Raw genomic sequence first — 20594 nt, forward strand, 5'->3', positions numbered from 1 at the left:
TGGCTCCAAAGCATTGTATTATTTGAATAGTTAGAGTAAGTAGAATCAGAGACATGATATAGTTTGAATTCTTGTAGAGTTATACTTTTGTTTTGAAGCATTGGAGTGGACAATCAAATAAGGTAGCTGATGTATTGAGTAGAAGGAACTTGTTGACAAAGATGAGAGTCGAGGTACTTGGGTTTGATGAATTGAAGAACTTGTATGAGATTGACCTTGATTTTGCAGAACCATGAAAGGCTTGCAAGTAACCAGTTGTGGTAGATAAAAGCAAAAGGTTGGATTACTTCATACAAGATGATATGTTGTTCAAAGGAGTTCAGTTGTGGATAGCTAGAGGATCAATGAGGGATAACTTGATTAAGAAGAAACATAGTGGAGGACTTGCATGACATTTTCGTGTTAGCAAAACACCGAGCTTGTTAAATGAGAGGCATTACTAGTTGCAGATCTATAGGAATGTAAGAAGATTTGTTCAAAGTTGTAGAGTTTGTCAAGCTGCTAAAGAAGTGAGTTACAATGTTGGATTGTACAGACCTTTACCTATACCAAGTAGACCTTGGGAGGACATTAAAATCCTTCTTGCTCATGTTATGTGGATTGAAACCTATGCAAAGACATTAAAATCGCTTTCAGCAATTGGTTTAGGTAATGGGCATTTTTAGGGTGCCCATTACAGTGGTATTAGAGCTACACTATAGTGGTATCAGAGCCCATTGCAGTGGTATCAGAGCTATAAGTCCTGCCATCCTGTGGAATTTGGAATAGCTAGATAGAGGGAAAAGTGTTTGACAAAATGCATATTGGTCCAGAGCAAGATGTGATGTTTAGACAGTTACTGGGTACATTAGAGGAAGGGCAGCATATGCAACAAGAGCAGAATAGGCGAATGGATATGATGCAACAGGAGCAGAATAGGCGAATGGATATGATGTTGCAACTTATGGCTAGACAGATGGACATCAATATTGATGATTTGTATGTTGCTCCAGTGCAGGAGGTAGTTGATTCCTCAGGTGGGATCGAGACATGTATAGAGCCACCCAGCTATGATGTTGGTGATGTGGGCATTTCAGCGGAGTCAATAGATGTGGGTTTACGCTCTAGTATTATTGATTCACAATTTAGTGTTGAGTCATGTGTGTAGGGTTAGGAGTCCACATATGAGGCTTTGTCAAGGGATGACGATGCAACAATAGTGGGATTAGGAGAATGCGAGGATACTGTCATATCAGCAGCCACTTCTGTGTTAGTTGAGCCATTCAACGAGGAGTTTAGCAATATGCATGCAGTTGTTGATATGTGTTCTAATGATGACACACATGTTGATTATGAGTTTTCATCAACTACAGATTCGGTTCAGTTTCCTGTTGTAGCAGTTAGTGTTGTTCCTATGTCCATATATTTTGATGCTGCTACACCTATTGTTGATACAGTTAGCATGAGTGCATATGGTTCACTTGTCGCTACATCTTTTTCAATGCATGTTGGTGATGATCAGGATTCCAGTCAAATATATATTATGTGGGTGGGTATAAGGAAGAAAAGGTTTCATAGATCTTCTACGAAGTTTCCTTCTAGTGACATTTTGACTTCTACAGCATCAACACAAGTTTTGGGTGCTAGGCTGCAGGACATGTGGTTGCTCCTGATGATGTTGGTTTCTAGTTGGTTTAATGTCCATAGGGATGTCACATGCTACTTCATTTGGGATCTGTTCGGAGATTGGAGTTCATTATGTTGCTAGATTGCTTGAGGACAAGCAATTTCAAGGAGGGCGGATTGTAATGTCCCCATCTTTTAGCACTAAGTGGAGTTCTTAGCCTTCATGTTCTCCAAAGGCTAAGTGGAGCATAAGAGGAAATTAAATTAACTTCTTATAAAGTCATTAAATAAATTAAAAATTAAAAAGTGACTTTATATTAATTAATTTAATTAATTATTGTATTACAAGGGAGAAGCTTCTAGAGTGTGTATTAATTATTGGGAAGGAGGAAGCCTTTAGCAATTTAATTTTTTAGAAGCACAATTAATTATTGTATTGCAAGGGAGGAGTTTCTAGAGAGTGCATTAATTATTGGAAGGGGGGAAGCTTCTAGTATTTGCAATTAATTAATATTTGATTCCCTTCTAGAAGGGTGTAAAGAAAGTATAAATAGAGGTGGGAGCTTCATTGTTTAGCATGGGATGATTGTGAATTGCATTTGATAAAAGCTTGGAGGTGTGAGTTAGAGATTTGGTCTTGGCATTAGAGGACGTTCATCCTCTCTTGTAACATTCCAGACGTCATTCCCTTGGGGTTTGGCCTTTGGAATACATTACTATGTATTTGATTTTATCATTTTGAGAACTAATATTATTTCAGCAGCGGTTCAATCTTCAATTTGCATAAATTCCTCCTTGCTCATGTTATGTGGATTGAAACCTATGCAAAGACATTAAAATTGCTTTTAGCAATTGGTTTAGTTAATGGGCATTTTCAGGGTGCCCATTACAAAAGAAGTTTGGCTAATTTGTTGAGGATGTTGGTTGGAGATAAGCCTAGAAATCGGGATTTAATCTTTAGCACAAGTAGAGTTTGCATACAATAATTCAATGAATCAAAGTATAGGGATGACATCATTTGAGATTGTTACACGTATGAATCTCAAGGGAGTTTAGGAATTAATAATTGTTGGTCAAGAGAATAGGAGTGTTGGACTTGAGGACTTCACAATTGTTATGAAATTATTACATGAGGAGGTTAAACATCATTTGGAGAATATGAATAAAAACAAAGGAAAAGGTTGCTAGGACTAGGAGACATAAGGATTTTCAGTGGGAGATGAAGTAATAGTTTATTTGAAGTAGGGAAGATTTCCAACGGGTACTTATAATAAGTTGAAGATGAGGAAGTTTGAACCTTGTAAGATTGTAAAGAGATTTGATTTTGGAAATGCTTATGAAGTTGAGCTACTGGTAGATATGGTTATATCACCTATATTCAATGTTGTGGATATGTATGATTATCATGAAGCAAATTTGAGTTCAAATGATGGATCAGAGATGCAACAACAATATGTAAGCAACATATAGAAGAAATAGAACGAATCTTGGACAACGGAGTTGGTAAAAGCACTAGAGGTAGGGAATACATGAACTATTCGGTAAAGTGGAAGGATAGACCAATTGAAGATTCGTCATGGATTTCTCAAGTTGAGTTAGATCATTTTTTATTCTTCACAGGGTGCAAAGTGAGGGATTCACTTTCTTAATAACTCTGAGTGTTTGAAGCAGGAGCATCTTGGGTTCAAAGCAATCTTGCATTAACCAAAAAAATTTTCTATTCTTGTTTGCTAGATTATTCAGTTCATTGATCAATTCAACGATCGTTTATATTTGTTCAAATCAGCATTTGCGAAGTTCAAAGAATGATTTGGACCTATTTGTGATCTTGTTCCTAGGTTCGCAGTGTATTTGGATCTATGTTGTTGGAGTTATGGTTCATTCTCTCTGGGGTAGCGAGTTCTTGCCAATTTTCAGGATTGTTGATGGATTTTGATCATGCAATAGAAATCTTCGATCATGGATCATCAGAGGCACTTATTTCTATGTTCTTGGATTGTGTGAGGACCTAATTCTGGAATTGCAAGCTTCTACATGGTTTATGTAACTTGTTCCTTATGATTTGGGATTGGACCTATTTGTTGTAATACGTTTCATGTTTTTGGGGAATGATCTAGATCTTAGACTCGACCTATGTGTCGTGATGGCTTTAAATACTTTGTAATTGGTCTCTTATGGGGACAACTCCCATTACAACATAATTCCTTAACCAACCCAGCAGCAAACCAAAAAGATAACTATTCTTCCCTCACCCAACATTGGCTAAGAAGCATTTCTTCGACCAGCGTACCATACTCAAAACTGTCTGAGCTCAGCCAAAACGTGCCCTGTCTTGCGAATTCCCTGTGAGAATATCATCCCTGATGATCCGCAAAAGGTCAAAGGGTAAATACTAAATTATCATTGTCCAAAATAGATTCCCCTTCCTTGATAATGACACCCATGTTTGCTAAGAAGTCAGCAACCTTATTTGATTACTTGTAAACATGTGAAATAGTGAAATGGAGTAGTGTTCTGAGCAATTCATTAACACATTGATCCTCTAGTTCACAATGCTCCCTTTCTTGACTAAGTTTACCACAATTTGTGAATCACATTCAATGTCTGTTAATTCTAGTTGGTTCTCTACACGCATTTTAAAGTCCTCTTCCCAAGACAATTATCTCAACAATATTGTTCGTTTCAATTCCAATGTAATCATGTAGTGCTTTGATCACATCCCTTGTATGATCTCTGAAGTACAACTGTACCTGACATCGCTTGGATTGCCTTTTGCAACACCATCCACATTTAGTTTTAGTCTTCTAGCTGATGTAGCCATCCACTTGGCATAACACCTTTGAACAAGTTTTGTTGTGATATTTATATTAGGAGTGAGTAGCCATCTGATTTGTTTCCTTTTGTCCCATTCGTTAATATATTCAATCTTCCTTGTGTATGCTTTATCATTTGCAATCTATGAAATCCTTTCCTTTATATCTCACAAACTTTCTCAGTAGATGTCTCTTTATCCATAAATATCCTCTGATTGCTTTCTTTCCAGACTTGGCATAGTAGCATAAAAGGAGAAATAGTCCATAAAGATCCCCAAAGTGATTTTCGAGAGATCAACAATCATCCATTCAATTTGCATTTAAGATCTTTATCCCATGCCATGGACCTTTCAAGTTCCTAAGATAACCATATCCAACATTGATTAGCAAAAGGACACTTGTATAGCAAATAATCCATTCTCTCCTCTACATTTTTACACATCACACAAATGCTAGGACCATGAAAGTCAAAGTCTTCAATCTTTAACTAGTTAATATCCTTCCGTGCATAATTATCCATAGGAATGCTCCAGCTCTTGGAGCCACAATTTTATCCCAGCATAATTGTGTTTGCCAATCAACCGATCCCTCTCTGCTTGACATACATTTGACAACCCAATTTTGTATTCTTTTCTCCCGATTTCATCGCGCACCAAATGATTTCATCCTTTTTCTTACCAAGCATAACTCGTATGTTTTGCAAAATTTCATTAACTCTTTCCTGATCCTTCCATGGGTGGCATGCAACGTGTGAAGTGCATGCAGAGTTTGTGTAGTGTTGGTGGCATGCAGAGTACGTGTGGTGTGTGGAGTGCATGAGAGTGATGTGCAAAGTGCGTGAAGTGTGCGAGTGCACAATATGGTGGAAGTGTTGACTGGTATGGTGGAAGTGGTCATACCGTCGAGGTGTGCCATTCAGTATATTACAAATGGTCACTTGCAAAACTTCCACATGGAAGTGGCCTGGCCCTTCCCAAAGGCAGCCGAAGATGGGCTTCAATTTTCCTTCCATCCGAGACTTGGCTTAGAACTCACAACTATATTAACCAACCAACTTATAGACATCTTCGCTTATCATGGTGAGCTTCCTAGATAGACAATTCCCTACTAGTTCTAGTGACTGATGCTTACTAACCGTAGCATAGTACCGCCTTGGCCAAGATTAGAAGGTACAAGCAGTTTTCTTCATCTGGTCAATGCCACCACCAAACTTGTTAAGAGTAAGAAAGACCTCTTATTTAGGTTTCCACAACCCTCGGATTCATTGCCCTTAAGCAACCATATTACCTACGCACTTGGCCATTTTCTCATAAAGCTTCCCTCTGGGGTTACCTAAATCTATTTTGATGGCATAAGCTGATAATTTTCAGATTGATAGTTTTCTGCCTTAATTAAGCATACAACCTTTTAGGTTTTTCTTAAACCAAGTAAATAGATTGAGGTTACACGACTCAAGAAAAAGGTAATCAGCCATATTAGGTTTTCAGACTAAGACCAGATCAGCATAAAATCAGAATGACATGCATACAAGGTAAAAAATAGATACAATTGTCATGCCATATTTCTATTTGACTACAGATCCTTTAGTAGACACACGGTTCTTTTCCAAATATACAGAGGATAAATATATTATTTTGATTCTACTTACCTTACTAGTATTAAGAAAAAAAAATAGAAATAACAAACCATGCCCAAAATACAGGGCATAAGCTTAAACTTCAGATCTGATACATGCTTAACATCTCCATTTTTAAATGCAGTGCACAACAACCTATTATGCTATTTATATTTGCTCAAAGCAGGATCGCATTAGAGATTCATACTATGTATTAATGCAAGATAAAACAGTATTACTTTGACTAGATATATCATGAACAATTGCTTTCAATTTTATGACTGGGACGCTAACAAGATGCACATGATGCATACAAAAATAGTTCAAAGTATTGAATTCCAACATTTCTAAATGCATAAGTTTGCATGATTCTACACAAAAAATTGCTAAATGCAGCAGGTCATGAATATGACAAGCAAACGGAAAGATTCATGCCTGGGATCAGGTGACCATTGTCCAATTGAATATAGTGCAAGCAAAGAAAAGGTATGCCCTTCCTAATTTATGGATGAAAAGGAAAATGCCCACAAATGCATTTAAGAATGAAAAATTCTTAATGTCGACCTTGCACCCCCAAAAAATTATGGAGCCTGTGCTTAGACCAAAACAATGCCCTTAATAATTGTTGAAGCAAGAAAAGGTGGTTCAAAAAGCCTCAGGGGTAACTCCTAATTGCTTGCAGTGATAAGAGGAGTTACTCTTGCTACCTCACCATACATCGCTCAAAGATTTAACATGTCCCTTCAGCTGATTTATTGAAGCAAATATCATGATAAAATCAAGGCGCTCAAGATTTATATGCGTATAACATATGCGTAAACATTTACTTCGTGCGTATTTGCATAACTAAATGTATATGTGCCTAGCAACTTAGTGCCAACCTTCATCTTGTGTACTTGATTACTTAGTCATTGTGGGTACATTGACCTTATCATCTTAGAACACAACAATATGTTCCGATCTACACATGATTATTTAATTAGCATTCATACATTTTGATCATCATCAAATTACATGCATACATTTATTTATATCTATATGCATATTTTATATGTTTATATGTATATATCTAAAGGCATAGTTTGAAGGAAAATAAATGAAGAGATCACCATGGTTGTTCCTTAAAATCAACAAGGAGCATCCAAGGCATTCAAATTAATTACAAGGTCAAATTTCTTTATTAACACCAAAAGAGAAATGACAACTATTTGGACATCTTTAAGGCAACCCACCTCCCAATCTTTATGATTGGTTAAATAGTTATGGTTCAGGCTTGGATGACACTTCTGACCTTCATTGTGTGTCCTCATCCCCTGACTTTGATGATACTCTTTTCCAGGTCATGGGATGGATCTATTCCTGCATCTAGAGAGAATGAAGGATTAGTTACCATCATCTATGCAATATTATAACAATAAACCATTATAGAAATTTGATTTTGCACTGATCATCCATAAGGAATCCAATATGATTCCTTCCAAATATTCCATATACATAAATTTCAATTATAACGATCATAATTTATTAACTCATAAAAATGAAAACTACTTAAATGTCTAATATATGACTTCTCATGAAATAGTTATTACAATTATTGCAAAAGGTTCACAAGGGAAGGATGTCACTATCCCCGTCTTGTGAATCACCGTCCTTGACGATTGTTCCTAATGAATGTTCCACATGATACAATAAAGTTTCATAACACATTTAGAAATCAAAACAATTTAGGAAATTTCTGGAGGATCTCATCATAATCCTTCCATGTAGTACCACCCTCCCCATCTTGGTCACATTGAACCTTGCCTTGAATAACTTTGTGGTTACGTAAGCTCAACTTATGTACCTTGAGCACCTTAAGTGGCTCGATCATTACCATTCTTGGATCTTGCATCTACAAGAGTTCCAAGCAACGTTATGTTCAAGGTGTGCCATTTTCTTTTTAAATAGAAAACATGAAAGACATTGTGGGACCAAATGAGAGTTGACGGTGGAGCAATTCTATAGGCAACTGGGTTGATAACTTCTAAGACCTCAAAGGGTCCCACATATCTAGATGCCAATTTGAAGGACTTCCCAAATTTTATATAACATTTATGGGTTTTTCTTAGGAGAACCTTTTCTCTAAAGTCAATTTGTCTAGGGTGCTTTTAGTATCTGCAAAGCTTTTATGCATATCATTAGCTTTAACTAACCTTTCTTCGACCAATCAAAGTTCTTCCATTTCGAAAAACATTTTTGGGACGAGGTCTGTCTTGCCCTCAAGTCTATCCCAAACAATGGGTGTTTTACATCTTTTCTCATGAAGTGCTTCAAAAGGTGCCATCTTGATGGTCAACTAATAATAATTATTGTAAGCAAATTCTATTAGAGGTAAGTAGTTTTCCCATTTATACTATTGATCCACGTAATATACTAAATCCTCAAAGACCTGGTTCACCTACTTTGTTTGTCCATTTGTCTTTGAGTTATATGTTGAATTGATATTCAATTGGGTTCCCAATGCTGCAAATAGGGTTTGTCAAAACCTATAGGCCATTCTTGCATCTCTATTGGAAACAATTTTCGTAGGTATTCCATCAATCTTAAGATTTGTAGAAATTTCGTAGCTAAATTAGGAGCTTGATTAGTCAAATTACTTGGAATTAAAAATAGGCTACCTGGGTTAATCTATCCAACATAACCAAATTGTGTTATGTCTATTCTTGAACATGGCAAGACCTTGGATGAAATCCATGCTAATGACTTGCCATTTTCATTCTAGAATGACGTGAGGTTGAAGGAACCTAGTTGGGTGACATCGTTTTTCATTCTTTTCTAGAAATACAATGATTTGATATCAGCTAATAGCTCATTGGGACTCAAGTGCCTTAAGTAAGGTGCAAAATGTGCTTCTTTAAGGAGTATCCTTCTTAACTCTATAGAATTGGGCACACATCTTCATCTTAGATATCTTAATATTCTATCTTGCTCAAATTGAGATCCTTTGTACTTAAAGTCACGAGGTTAATAAAAGCTGCTAGAGGATTAGTGAGTCCAAATGGTAACCTATGATCTCGTAATTCCTGTATTGAGTTCAGAATGTAGTCTTATAAATATCCTCCTCGAATCTTGGTGATATTTAGATCATAGATATACTTTGTAGAATACAATTATACCTCTCATTTGGTTGAACAAATAGTCAATTCTAGGGAGTGGGTATCTATTTTTGATTGTGACCATATTTAACATTCTCTAGTCAACACAAGATGTAGAGTTCCACCTTTCATTCTCAAAACTTCACTTGTGTTCCCTAAGGAGATACATTGGTACTTGTTTTCACACCTTTGCCTTATTGCAAATGGGGACCTCTTTTTGTTGAGGCAGTAGTAGTGGTGGTCTCAGTAGATAATAATTTTTGAGTCTCCAAGTCAAAGGGACGAGTTTGGGTACCTTTGGCATGCTGGGTAGTTTAGTCTATTAGTGGTATGAGAAAGAGCTTGACTAACCTAGCCAAGGATGTGGAGTTGAACTGTTGGGTAGTCAAGACTGTCAAGGGTGTGAGCAAGAGCTAGACTAATCTAGCCAAGGATGTGGAGTAGAAATCAAAGGATGTGTAATGAAATCAGTTAGAATGTTTTGAATGTCCTTGTTCCAATTTCAATTTCATCATAGAAGGGCAAGGAATTTTTTAGGAGATAATATTGTTGGAGGCATGCTAAATCTTGAAATTTAACTAAGTCTGGAACATTTCAAAAACTCCCAAAATCTAAAATCCTTATTATATGCCCCATGAAGCTGAAAACCTATCTCAAGCATCTTGACTAGTGTAATGGGACTTGTCGAGTGACACTAGGACTTTGCGAGTCCGAGGCAGAGTCATAGTTTTCGAGGCAATCTACCTCTTGACTCGAACTCGGCCGAGTCCTAGCAGAGTCCACAAGGCATGGACTCTCACTGGCGGCCAAGTAGGGAAAAGTTAAAAAAATAAAAAATGCTTTGTTTAATGTGGACTTTTTTGGTTCTTATAACATGTTATTGACCTAAAAAGTTCATTCCACCATTGCTTGTGCTCACAAGAGAGAGGAAAGAGTTAGAGAAGAATATTGAGGTTTTGAGAGAGAAATCAGCAAACCGGTTGGCTCTCCCGTATTGATTGCTAATGGTTTGTGCATCTTTGTAGCTTGCATTAAAGCATTGAGAGGAGCTTAAGGGAGCATTTGGAGGAGGTTTCTACAAACTTGCATTTCCATTGTTTGTGCAAATTTGAAGAGGTAAGCTACAAGTTGCATTTCTTTGTGTTGTTTTGCACTATGTTTTAAACTTTTACATTCGTATTTTTTAGTATTTTAACTTCTCATTTTGTTTAAATTTGTTTGGTCTCTACTGTCTACTACTAGTCTACTACTATCTACTATTTTTTACTTCTAATTTTGTTTACATTCATATTGCAGCAAGGTAGCAGCAAACACATTGAATTTTGACATTATGTCTCAGGGTGAGGGAAGTGGAACTAGGCCTAGGCTTCCATTTAACCCTAATGCAGACCCAAATGCAATAGCAAGGGATAGGGCTTGGAAACATGCCGTCCCAGGGCACAAAAAGGGAGTTGTTACATGTTGGCATTGCGGTGTAGTATATAATGGGGGAGGAATAAATAGATTGAAGTATCATTTAGCACATATATCTAGACGTGATGCTAAAAAATGTAAAGATGTACTCCAAGATGTTATGCGAGACATGCAAGCTCTTCTAGAGGAAAAATTGGAGAAAAGAGAATTGAAAAAGAAGCAACATGAAGAAATGACACAACTAGCCAGAGCCTAACATGGATCTTCTAGTTTTCGCTCTCCATTATCCCCTACACCTACGGATGCCATTGCTTCTACGAGTGGGACCATTGGGCCTCGCATTCGTAAGCAAAGATCGACACTTGATTCCATGTTTGCTCCACCCACGGCTCCAGGTGCACAACCATCGCTTGAGGGCATGGGTTGGAACAAGGATAAACATGATTATGCAAAATTGGCACTTGGAGACTTCTTCATCTACAACAACATTTCATTCAATGCAGCAAGGTACTTATTTATTTAAAATTAAATTTATGTCTTCTCTTGCTTTCAAAGTTTCAACTTTCAATTTTCAACTTTCAAGAGAATAATATGTTTATTTTGTTTATTTTAATTTGTATTTTGTTTTCAAATTTATTTATACTATACTAATTTGTTTAACTTTAAATTTTATTTTATTTGTTTTAGGCCCCCTTATTGGCAAATTGGAATCGATGCTGTTGTTGTTTGTGGTCTGGGGTTTAATGCCCCTACTGCTGAAGAGCTAGGAGGCCCTATTTTGAACCAAAGGGTGGCTGATGTAGAAGTTGAAATCAAGGAGCAACGTGAGGTGTGGAAGAGGAAGAGTTGCACCATCATGATTGATGGTTGGACTGATAGGAGTAGAACACTCCTCAACTTTCTTGTCTCCTCATTAGGTAAACCGTAATTATACTTAGAGTCTCAGACATTAAAAATTTAGAAGTAGAACTTGTATTTAAGTGATTAAGTGTATAAATTATGATTCATCATTAATCATTAAATTAATTTGTTTCTTTTTCTTCAGGTGCCACAGTTTTTTTGAAATCAATTGATGCCTTAGGAAAAACAAAGAATGATGAATATCTTTGTAAGGTAATGGATGCAGTGATAAAGGAAATGGGTGAGGAGAATCTGGTGCAAATAGTTACAGATAATGCAGCAAATTATGTTGCTGCAGGAAAACTTCTTATGGAGAGACACCCTCACTTATTTTGGACCCCTTGTGCTGCTCATTGCATTGACCTCATGTTAGAGGATCTTGCTAAAATCCTTTGGATAAAAACAATTATAGAGCGAGGAAGGAGTGCATGCAAATTCATATATAATCATACATGGGTCCTCAACCTCATGAGGAAACACAATGGGCAAAAAGACTTGTCTCGTCCAGGGGTCACTAGATTTGTAACCAATTTTCTCACATTGAAATCTTTGCTTGATTCAAAGGGAGGTTTGAGACGCATGTTTGTTAGTGAGGAGTGGATTGCATCATCATATGCAAAGACCACTGTGGAGATTGCTGCAGCTAATTATGTTTTTGATGAGGCTTCTTTTTGGACACCGATTACTGATATTGTGACGGTAATTTTCCTTTTTGTCCTCATTTCAACTTTATTTTGTTTATGAAATTATGTTATAAATTATTGTTCATTTTTTTAAGAAAAACTTAAAACTGATTATTTCTTTTCCAACTTTCATAATGATTGCAGTTTGTAAAGCCGCTTGTTGTTCTCCGACGAATTGCTGATGGAGAGAAGCCTTCAATGGGCTACATTTATGAGGGCATGGATAGGGTGAAGGAGGCCATTCGCTTTTTTTTTTGTAGGGAATCGAGATAGGTATGGGCCTATATGGGATGTCATTGATAGACATTGGCACAATCTACTTCATAGGCCTATACATGTAGCAGCCTACTCCTTAATCTAGCATACCAATTCAGCCCACATTTCAAGGCTAATGATGAGGTGTGGAGTGGCCTCTACGATGTTATAGAGGGCATGTCACCTGATTCAGTAGTTGGAACAGATATAGTCCGTGAGATTGAGTTGTTTAAGAAAGCTCAAGGGGACTTATTTGCACGGGAGTTGTGCAAGAAAAGTAGGACAGAATTGATGCCTGGTAAATACTAAAAATCTTTGATTTTACATCCTAATTTCTAATAGTAATTCTATTACGGTATTACCATTTTAATTTGATAAATTCAAAGTTATTGATATGATTCAAAATTTTCTTGTTTCAGATGCATGGTGGGAGATGTTTGGCATGAAGGTGCCAAATTTATCGAAGATTGCGATTCGCATCTTGAGCCAGTCATCTAGTGCATCAGGATGCGAACGTAATTGGAGTCTATTTGAGCACATACACTCAAAGAAGCGCAATAAGTTGGCAGTGAAAAAATTAAATGATTTTGTCTTTGTTCACTACAACCTTCGCCTTCGCCATAGACAGATCTTTGGCACCGATACATCACTGGTTGTATTAGAGAATATTGATCCTCATGTAGAGTGGAACACAGAGATGGCTGATCCTGTCTTCAATGATGAAGATGTGGAGTGGGTAGATCAGGTGGATCGGGAGGCTGAGGTAGTAGCGATGGCAATTGAGGAGGCTAGAGCGCAAGGAGACAAAGTGCAGGACCTTGAGGCTAGGAGTTATGGATCCCAGTTTGATAACGAGGATTATGTGGGTGAGGATGAGGATGAGGATGAGGATGAATTTCAAGCTCAGCCACAGACACAGGGAGAGAGGATGGCTCTAGAGTCTTCCATGACTTATCTTAGGCACACTCGTAGGAGGACATAGACTACTATGAGCCTTAGTCTTCTAGTTGTTATTTTGATTATGATATATGTTTTGAACTTATGAATTTGATACCATGGAATTTGTAATCCATGAATATTGTAGACATTTGAGTCTTTGACACTGGAGTGACTATGTTTATTACTTTATAGTATATAACTTTATATTGTGTTATTCAATTTTTTTCCTTCAGAAATTCGCTTTTATACTTATGTGATCTATGCAAAATTGTGTATGTGTGTTAAGTAGTTTCTATTTATCTCAATTACTATGTATTTGATGATAAATGACTAAAAGATGCATGAAACAATCTTAAAACTCCTTAAAAATCTTTGAATTTCATGGGTTTTTCAATTTTCTGAGTCCTTACTGAGTCTGGTGACCAAGTCCGAGTTTAAGTCGGATTTTGACCTTTTCGAGTAAGAGGCGAGCTCGAGTCCTGTAAGTATGATCTTGACAATATTTATTTAAAATATAACTGAAAGTATAAAAAAGGAAATACTTAATGTATATTTTATATAAATCCTTGTACCCTTTGAGTTGAAGAAATTGACTTGAACAATTAGGAGTTAGCTTTTAAAATAAAGAATCTTGAAACTAGGTCAGAATCTGACAACGTCTCAAAATTCCCAACCCCAACACATGTCAAAATCCCACCCCCAATTTAGGTGAGTTTAAAGTATGAAATGATGAGAAAAGCAAGCAAAGAATGCAAAATGATGATTTTTGAGGTGAATTTGTGAAACCAAAGTAATCCCAAGGGAGGGGTGGAATCCACCCTTCTCTTGGGATTATAAATCCCAATGAACATTAAATTCCGCCGCCCTACGAGGCTGATTTTCATAAGAGCACGGGGGTAAGAATTGAGGACGAAATTGACTAAAACCAAACAACATTGGTGGAGTTTGAAGTCTAATTCAATAATTTAAACACAATAAAATGATAAGTAGGAGATAATTTCCAAAACAAGTCAAATTACGATATTGCTATCAGGATTTATTGTGTAATTTTTGAGTCAAACTCATTGATCCATATTTCATGAGTATTGATTCAACATGAATCCATCTCTCATAAGAATAAATAGAACACTTAGCACTCATTGGATCTAGGTGATGCACATAGAGGTGAAGCACCAAGACTTCCTGGGAGGTCACCCATCCTAGTAGTACTCCAGCTTGAGCGCGCTTAACTACGGAGTTTCCTCCATGGTTGAACCGATTCTGCTTGTAACCCCATCTGTAAAACCTTCAGCAAGTGTTGTGCCTTATGAACCATTCATTAGAAAGCCCCTTAAGCTCATCAATTGATAAGTAGGAGATAATTTCCACAGCAAGTCAAATTGTGATACTACTATTAGGATTGAATTGTGATCTCCTGGAAAGTTCTGGTGTTTCACCTTTGTGTGCATCACCTAGACCCAGTGAGTGCTAAGTGTTCCATTTATTCTCATGAGAGATGGATTCATGTTGAATCACTACTCATGAAATATGGGTCAATGAGTATGACTAAAAAGTTACATAGTTAATCCTGATAGCAATATCACAATAAAATGGTGAAAGGCAAAGGTAAAATCTCAAGAGGGACAAAATCTGCCTTCCTCTTGGGATTCATGATCCCAATATACTTGAACAAAATCCTAACTTAGGCCTGATTTGTGCTCTCAAATAACATGATCTTAATGCAAAATCGAAGCTTTAACCAATATTGGATTGAGAACAAATCTAGAGTCAAAACTGTTAAAACATTGACTAGAAATCATAAACTAAACACACTATGTATCTTGGGAAAAACTCTCTGCAATGAGGGAAACAACCCAGCCCCACCAAACAAATCCCTTTTATTAAAGAAGTAAAATAATTACAATACTTCAAAGACACTGCTCTAAACTTTAGATATGCAGTTGAGAAATACACAGACCAGCAAATTGCTAATTAGCAATATCGATCATCAGATGTGATTATAGTCATAACATATAGCAATATGAGAAATGTGGAGACCTGTTACAAAAAGAGTCCAAATAGACCCGACAAAGAAAACAGATAATATTTTCACTTTTTAAAACGTGAATCCATATCGGCTATATTTGTTTCTACCATTCAAGTGAATGTAGACTTTATCAATCACCGAACACGGGATAATACATGTGGACAGTTACAGATGAATGAGCTGTCTGAAGACTCGAGAAATCTCAACGCTTAAGAAAGGACAATGACTTGAAGTAAGCGGTGAAAGGAGAATCCACGTAGACATCCGTTATGAGATCTTTAGCATGATGCGATAACACATAGTAACCTCCCTTTTATGCAAACGGTCACTGTAGCTTCAAAATAACCTTCATCTTAAGCGGGACCCAAAAAGTAAGAGAATGCGTAGAAGTGTAAAACACTTGCATAATACAAATTTCTAGAATTTCATATAACGCTAATATTTAACACTCCCTCTTAGCTAATATGAAATTTGAAAGCTAGATAAGTATGCATTCTCATACTTAACACAGTAACTCAATTATTAATAATTATGGAATTGCTCAACATGAAATTTTTTACATAACTAATAATCATGGAATTTCTCAACATGAAAATTTGTAAGACTCACAGCTAAGCCTTTACTCATAGAATCTCTCAACGTGAATGGTCATGTAATCTCTCAACATGACATTCAACTCTTATCATGGAATTACTCAACGTCATAATATCATGGACTCTCTCAACATGATATTCACTATTGCATAGTGAAAGAGTTGACATAGCTGATCTTACAATATTTATTAGTTCACACATCAAAAATGACAATAGATAAATCTTACAAAACTAGACTTTGTTCCATTTAATTCTTAAGATTTACCATACCTAGTTTATCTATAAAATAATAAAATTTCACCTTAGAAAGAGGCTTCGTGAGAATATCAGCAGTCTGATCATCAGTGCTGATATACTTCAGCTCTACAACCTTTCGAAGTACCATGTCTCTTAAAAAATGATACTTGATTTCTATATGTTTTGACTTGTCATGAAAAAATGGATTAATAAAAATCTTTATGCAACTCTGGTTATCACAGAAGATTGTAGTAGGTTCAGAAGATTTTCCAAATAATCCACTTAGAAGTTTTTGAAGCCAAATAGCTTCTTGAGCTGCTGAACAGGCTGCCACATATTCAGCTTCAGCAGTACTTTGAGCTACACATTTTTGCATTCTACTGCACAAAGCAATCATGGCTGAACCAAGACTGAAACAAAAACCTGATGTACTTTTTCTATTCACAATACAACGAGCCCAATCAGAATCTGAGAAGCCATGAAGTTGCAGATCATTAGAACAAGAGAAGCTCAATCCATACTATAAGTTCCTTTGACATATCTCAAAATGTGTTTAGCTGCAATGAAATGATATTTTCTTGGCTCACTCATAAACTGACTCAAAGTATTTATAGCAAAGCAAAAATCAGGCCTTGTGTTGACAAGGTACATGAGAGAACCAATAAGCTGCCTATAAGGAGTACAATCAATTAATTTTGAATCAGCTGAAACTACTTGAAGTTTCTTCAAGTTTGATTCCATAGGAGTCGCATTTGGCTCACTCATAAACTGACTCAAAGTATTTATAGCAAAGCAAAAATCAGGCCTTGTGTTGACAAGGTACATGAGAGAACCAATAAGCTGCCTATAAGGAGTACAATCAATTAATTTTGAATCAGCTGAAACTACTTGAAGTTTCTTCAAGTTTGATTCCATAGGAGTCGCATTTGGCTTGCAATCAAGCATACCACATCTCTTAAGAATATCTAGAGCATATTTACCTTGATTGATAATGATCTCATCAGATTGTTGCCAAATTTCTAGACCAATGAAGTAGTGCATTAAACCCATATCTTTCATCTCAAATTCAGAAGTTAAATCCTTTTTGCACTTAACAATCATTTCATCATCTCTTGTAATAAAAAGATCATTAACATAAAGAACTAGGATCAACATAAGGGCTTTATACCTTTTGAGATAAATATTTGGATTAGCTTCATTTTTTGTGAAACCCAAACTCAAGAGATAGCCATCAATGCGCTCATACCAGGTCCGAGGTGCTTGTTTAAGACCATACAATGCCTTATTTAGTTTGCATACATGAGATTCTTTGGAATGAATAATGAATCCATCAGGCTGCTCTACATAGACTTCTTCATTAATCACACCATTGAGGAAGGCTGTCTTGACATCCATATGGTAAAGCTTCCACTTTTTACTTGCAGCAATAGCAATAATGGTTCTAATGGAGGTGTACCTTGCTACCGGAGCAAAAATTTCATCATAATCTATACCTTCCTTTTGACTGAAACCGTTGGCTACAAATTTAGCTTTGAATTTGTCCACACTCCCATTAAGTGCATGCTTTGTCTTGAATAGCCGCTTAGAAGAGATGACATATTTATCTTTGGGATGAGAAACAATATCCCATACTTCATTTTTAAGAATAGACTCATATTCTTCTAGCATGGTGTCTTTCCAAACTTGCTGAACTATTGCTGATTCGAAACAAGAAGGTTCAGCGTCAATAAGATTACACATTAAAGCAGAATAATTTTCAAGAGTTAGAGGTCGTTTACTTTCCCGAAAACTTCTTTTAGGAGCTGCAAAATTTTCAGCTTCTTGTATAATGTTTCTTGCCCACAAAGGTCTCTTCTTCTCATTCATTGGAACACTAGGACCAGCTTCAGAGATGTCACAAATCTTAGGAGAAGGGGGAGATTCCTTCCTCTCAGAGAAGGTGAAGGGAGCAGCAAGAGGGGAATTTTGAGTAACCGAGGGAACATCCAAATCAATATCAAGAGAAGAATCAACAGATTTGCACCAGTCAAAATTTTCTTCAAAAGTAACATCTCTACTTAGCTCAATTGATTTTTGTCTCGGAATGTATATTCTATAAGCTTTTGAAGATTCGCTATAACCAGCAAAGATTCCCTTCTTACTTGAAGGATCTAATTTAGATCTTTTGTCTTTGGGAATATGAACATAAACTGATGAACCAAAAACTTTCAAGTGACTTACATCAGGTTTAGTGCCTGAGAAGGCTTCTTCTGGAGTCATATTATTAACGACATGATGAGGACTTATATTTTGAACATAGACTGCTATCCTACAAGCCTCTGCCCAAAGAAAACATCTGCAGATTCTGATAATGAATCTTAGCTTTAGCAGCCTCAACAATAGTCCTATTCTTTCTTTCAGCAACCCCATTCTGCTGAGGATTGTAAGGGACACAAAACTCCCTCTTGATTCCTACTTCAACACAATTAGATTGAAAAGAACCTAAAATAAATTCACCTCCATTAGCAGATCTAAGAGTCTTAATTTTTTTTTCTGAAATGTTTTCAACCAAGGCTTTAAATTCCTTAAATTTGGATAGGACTTCATCAGACTCTTTGGATTTAAGAAAGTAAATCCATGTCTTACGAGAACAATCATCAATGAAGGTGACAGTGTACCAAAAACCACTTAAAGAAGTTGATGACATTGTTCCACATAGATCTGAATGAATTAGCTCTAACACATGCTTAGATCTGCTATCACTTGAATGAAAAGGACTCTTCGAAAATTTTCCCAGGGAACATCCTTTGCAAACACCATCATGAGAGGGACTAAGAAGGGGAAGACCTACAACAAACTTCCCTAAGGAAGAGAGTGATTTAAAGTTGAGGTGACCAAATCTCTAATGCCATAACAAATTATTATTAGAAGCAACATGATTTAAAACATGAACTTGATTAGGTTAGAGCTTATAGAGACTTCCTTGACGTTCTCCAATAATTTGAGCAGAACTGAAATCAAAATCTTCATTCCAAGCAACCACACTTCCATTAGAAAAGCAATATTGAAACCTTTATCTTCTAAGGCTGAAATGGAAATTAAATTCCTCTTAATACCAGGAACAAATAAAACATCATTGAGATGAAGGGGAATACCAGATTATAATTTTAAAAGAGTGTTGCCTGCTCTTTTAACAGAGTAAGATGCATCATCACCAATGATCACTTGAAGATGAGAATCTGATTCAATCAGATTCAAAATATGTTGCTTGAATCCAAAGATGTGACGAGAAGCACCACTATCTATTAACCAAGTATTGTGATCAGCTTGAACATGACTAGATAAAGCTGAGATAAGTACAAGACCTTCTGAATAATCACAAGAATCCTTTGAAGGAGAAGAGTCTTTCGAATCAGACACAGTCACATTGTGAAGATTGAGTTTTACAGTGCAATGCTTGGCAAAGTGACCAAGTTTTTCACATCTAAAACATTTAAGCTTGGAGAAATCTTTTTTCTTTCTTTTAAAATCAGAAGATGAGGAAGGATTTTTACTTTTGAAATACTTCTTTCTTCCTCTTTTCCTTGAAGTGTGAGAAGTAAGTACTTGATCTTCTACATTGTGAGATTTACGAGAGCTCCCTCTAGCCTCCAGCCGACATTCCTCTTGAATACAATCAATCCTCAATCTTTCAAAGGTTGGAAAATCACTTTTTCTGTTGATACCTTGAATGAATGATTCCCAAGGAGTTAGACCATTCATAGCGAGAAAAACTAGTTCTTTGTCATTGATAGTCTCTCCAATGATACTTAACTGATCCTTTAACTTAGAAATCTTCAGAAAGAAAGATACACTGGAGTCGCTTTTGCACATCTTAATGTGAAGGAGCTGCATACGAAGTGCCAAAGTTCTGCTAGTGTTATTTATCTCATACACACTATGTAGGGAATCAAACATTTCCTTGGCAGATTCTAGCTTGGAAACGATAGGTACTAAATGATCCTTCATGGAATCAATAATTATTCTCTTGGCCAGAATTTTGTTCTTCTTCCAAGTAGCTTTTTCTACAGGATCAATAGGTTCTTGAACTTCTGATTTCAGAAATGAAAGAAGATCATTTTCCTCAAGAACTAATAGAATTCTGGATTTCCAAGAACTAAAATTGGATGCTCCTTCCAGTCTATCTTCAACCTTCTTCAACCTTCAAACTAGGAACCATGATGGAAATGAGTAAGCAAGATTTAAAGAAGAAATCTAGTCCTCTTTAAGGATTTAAAACACTGCTCTGATACCATGTTAAAACATGGACTAGAAACCATAGACTAAATGCACTATGTATCCTAGGAAAAACCCTCTGCAATGAGGGAAACAACCCAACCCCACCAAACAAATCCCTTCTATT

General features: G+C 36.4%; 3 protein-coding genes across 3 annotated transcripts in view; all 3 read left to right on the forward strand.

Annotated features, from left to right (window-relative positions):
• Positions 1-20594, forward strand: part of LOC149533614 (uncharacterized) — a 68140-nt gene that overhangs the window by 16491 nt on the left and 31055 nt on the right. The gene's annotated exons all lie outside the window — the stretch shown is intronic.
• Positions 10441-12590, forward strand: LOC149533615 (uncharacterized). Its single transcript, XM_089805072.1, has 4 exons — positions 10441-11087; positions 11268-11497; positions 11626-12179; positions 12308-12590. Exons 1-4 carry the CDS (start codon positions 10951-10953, stop codon positions 12434-12436), a joined length of 1050 nt encoding a protein of 349 aa, XP_089661198.1. The 5' UTR covers positions 10441-10950; the 3' UTR covers positions 12437-12590.
• LOC149533616 (uncharacterized) lies at positions 12458-13520 on the forward strand. Its single transcript, XM_089805073.1, has 2 exons — positions 12458-12716; positions 12838-13520. The coding sequence occupies exons 1-2, from the start codon at positions 12596-12598 to the stop codon at positions 13398-13400; spliced, it is 684 nt and encodes a 227-aa protein (XP_089661199.1). The 5' UTR covers positions 12458-12595; the 3' UTR covers positions 13401-13520.

This window comes from Cupressus sempervirens, chromosome 10 (genome assembly GCF_028749045.1).
Source record: "Cupressus sempervirens isolate cs-2001-9-10 chromosome 10, ASM2874904v1, whole genome shotgun sequence".
Taxonomy (NCBI): domain Eukaryota; kingdom Viridiplantae; phylum Streptophyta; class Pinopsida; order Cupressales; family Cupressaceae; genus Cupressus; species Cupressus sempervirens.

Coding starts and splice junctions, on each gene's coding strand:
- LOC149533616 (XM_089805073.1), top strand. CDS start 12,596: ATGTCACCTGATTCAGTAGTTGGAACAGATATAGTCCGTGAGATTGAG. Junction 12,717..12,837: donor TAGGACAGAATTGATGCCTG/GTAAATACTAAA, acceptor TTCTTGTTTCAG/ATGCATGGTGGGAGATGTTT.
- LOC149533615 (XM_089805072.1), top strand. CDS start 10,951: ATGTTTGCTCCACCCACGGCTCCAGGTGCACAACCATCGCTTGAGGGC. Junction 11,498..11,625: donor CTTTCTTGTCTCCTCATTAG/GTAAACCGTAAT, acceptor CTTTTTCTTCAG/GTGCCACAGTTTTTTTGAAA. Junction 12,180..12,307: donor CGATTACTGATATTGTGACG/GTAATTTTCCTT, acceptor TAATGATTGCAG/TTTGTAAAGCCGCTTGTTGT.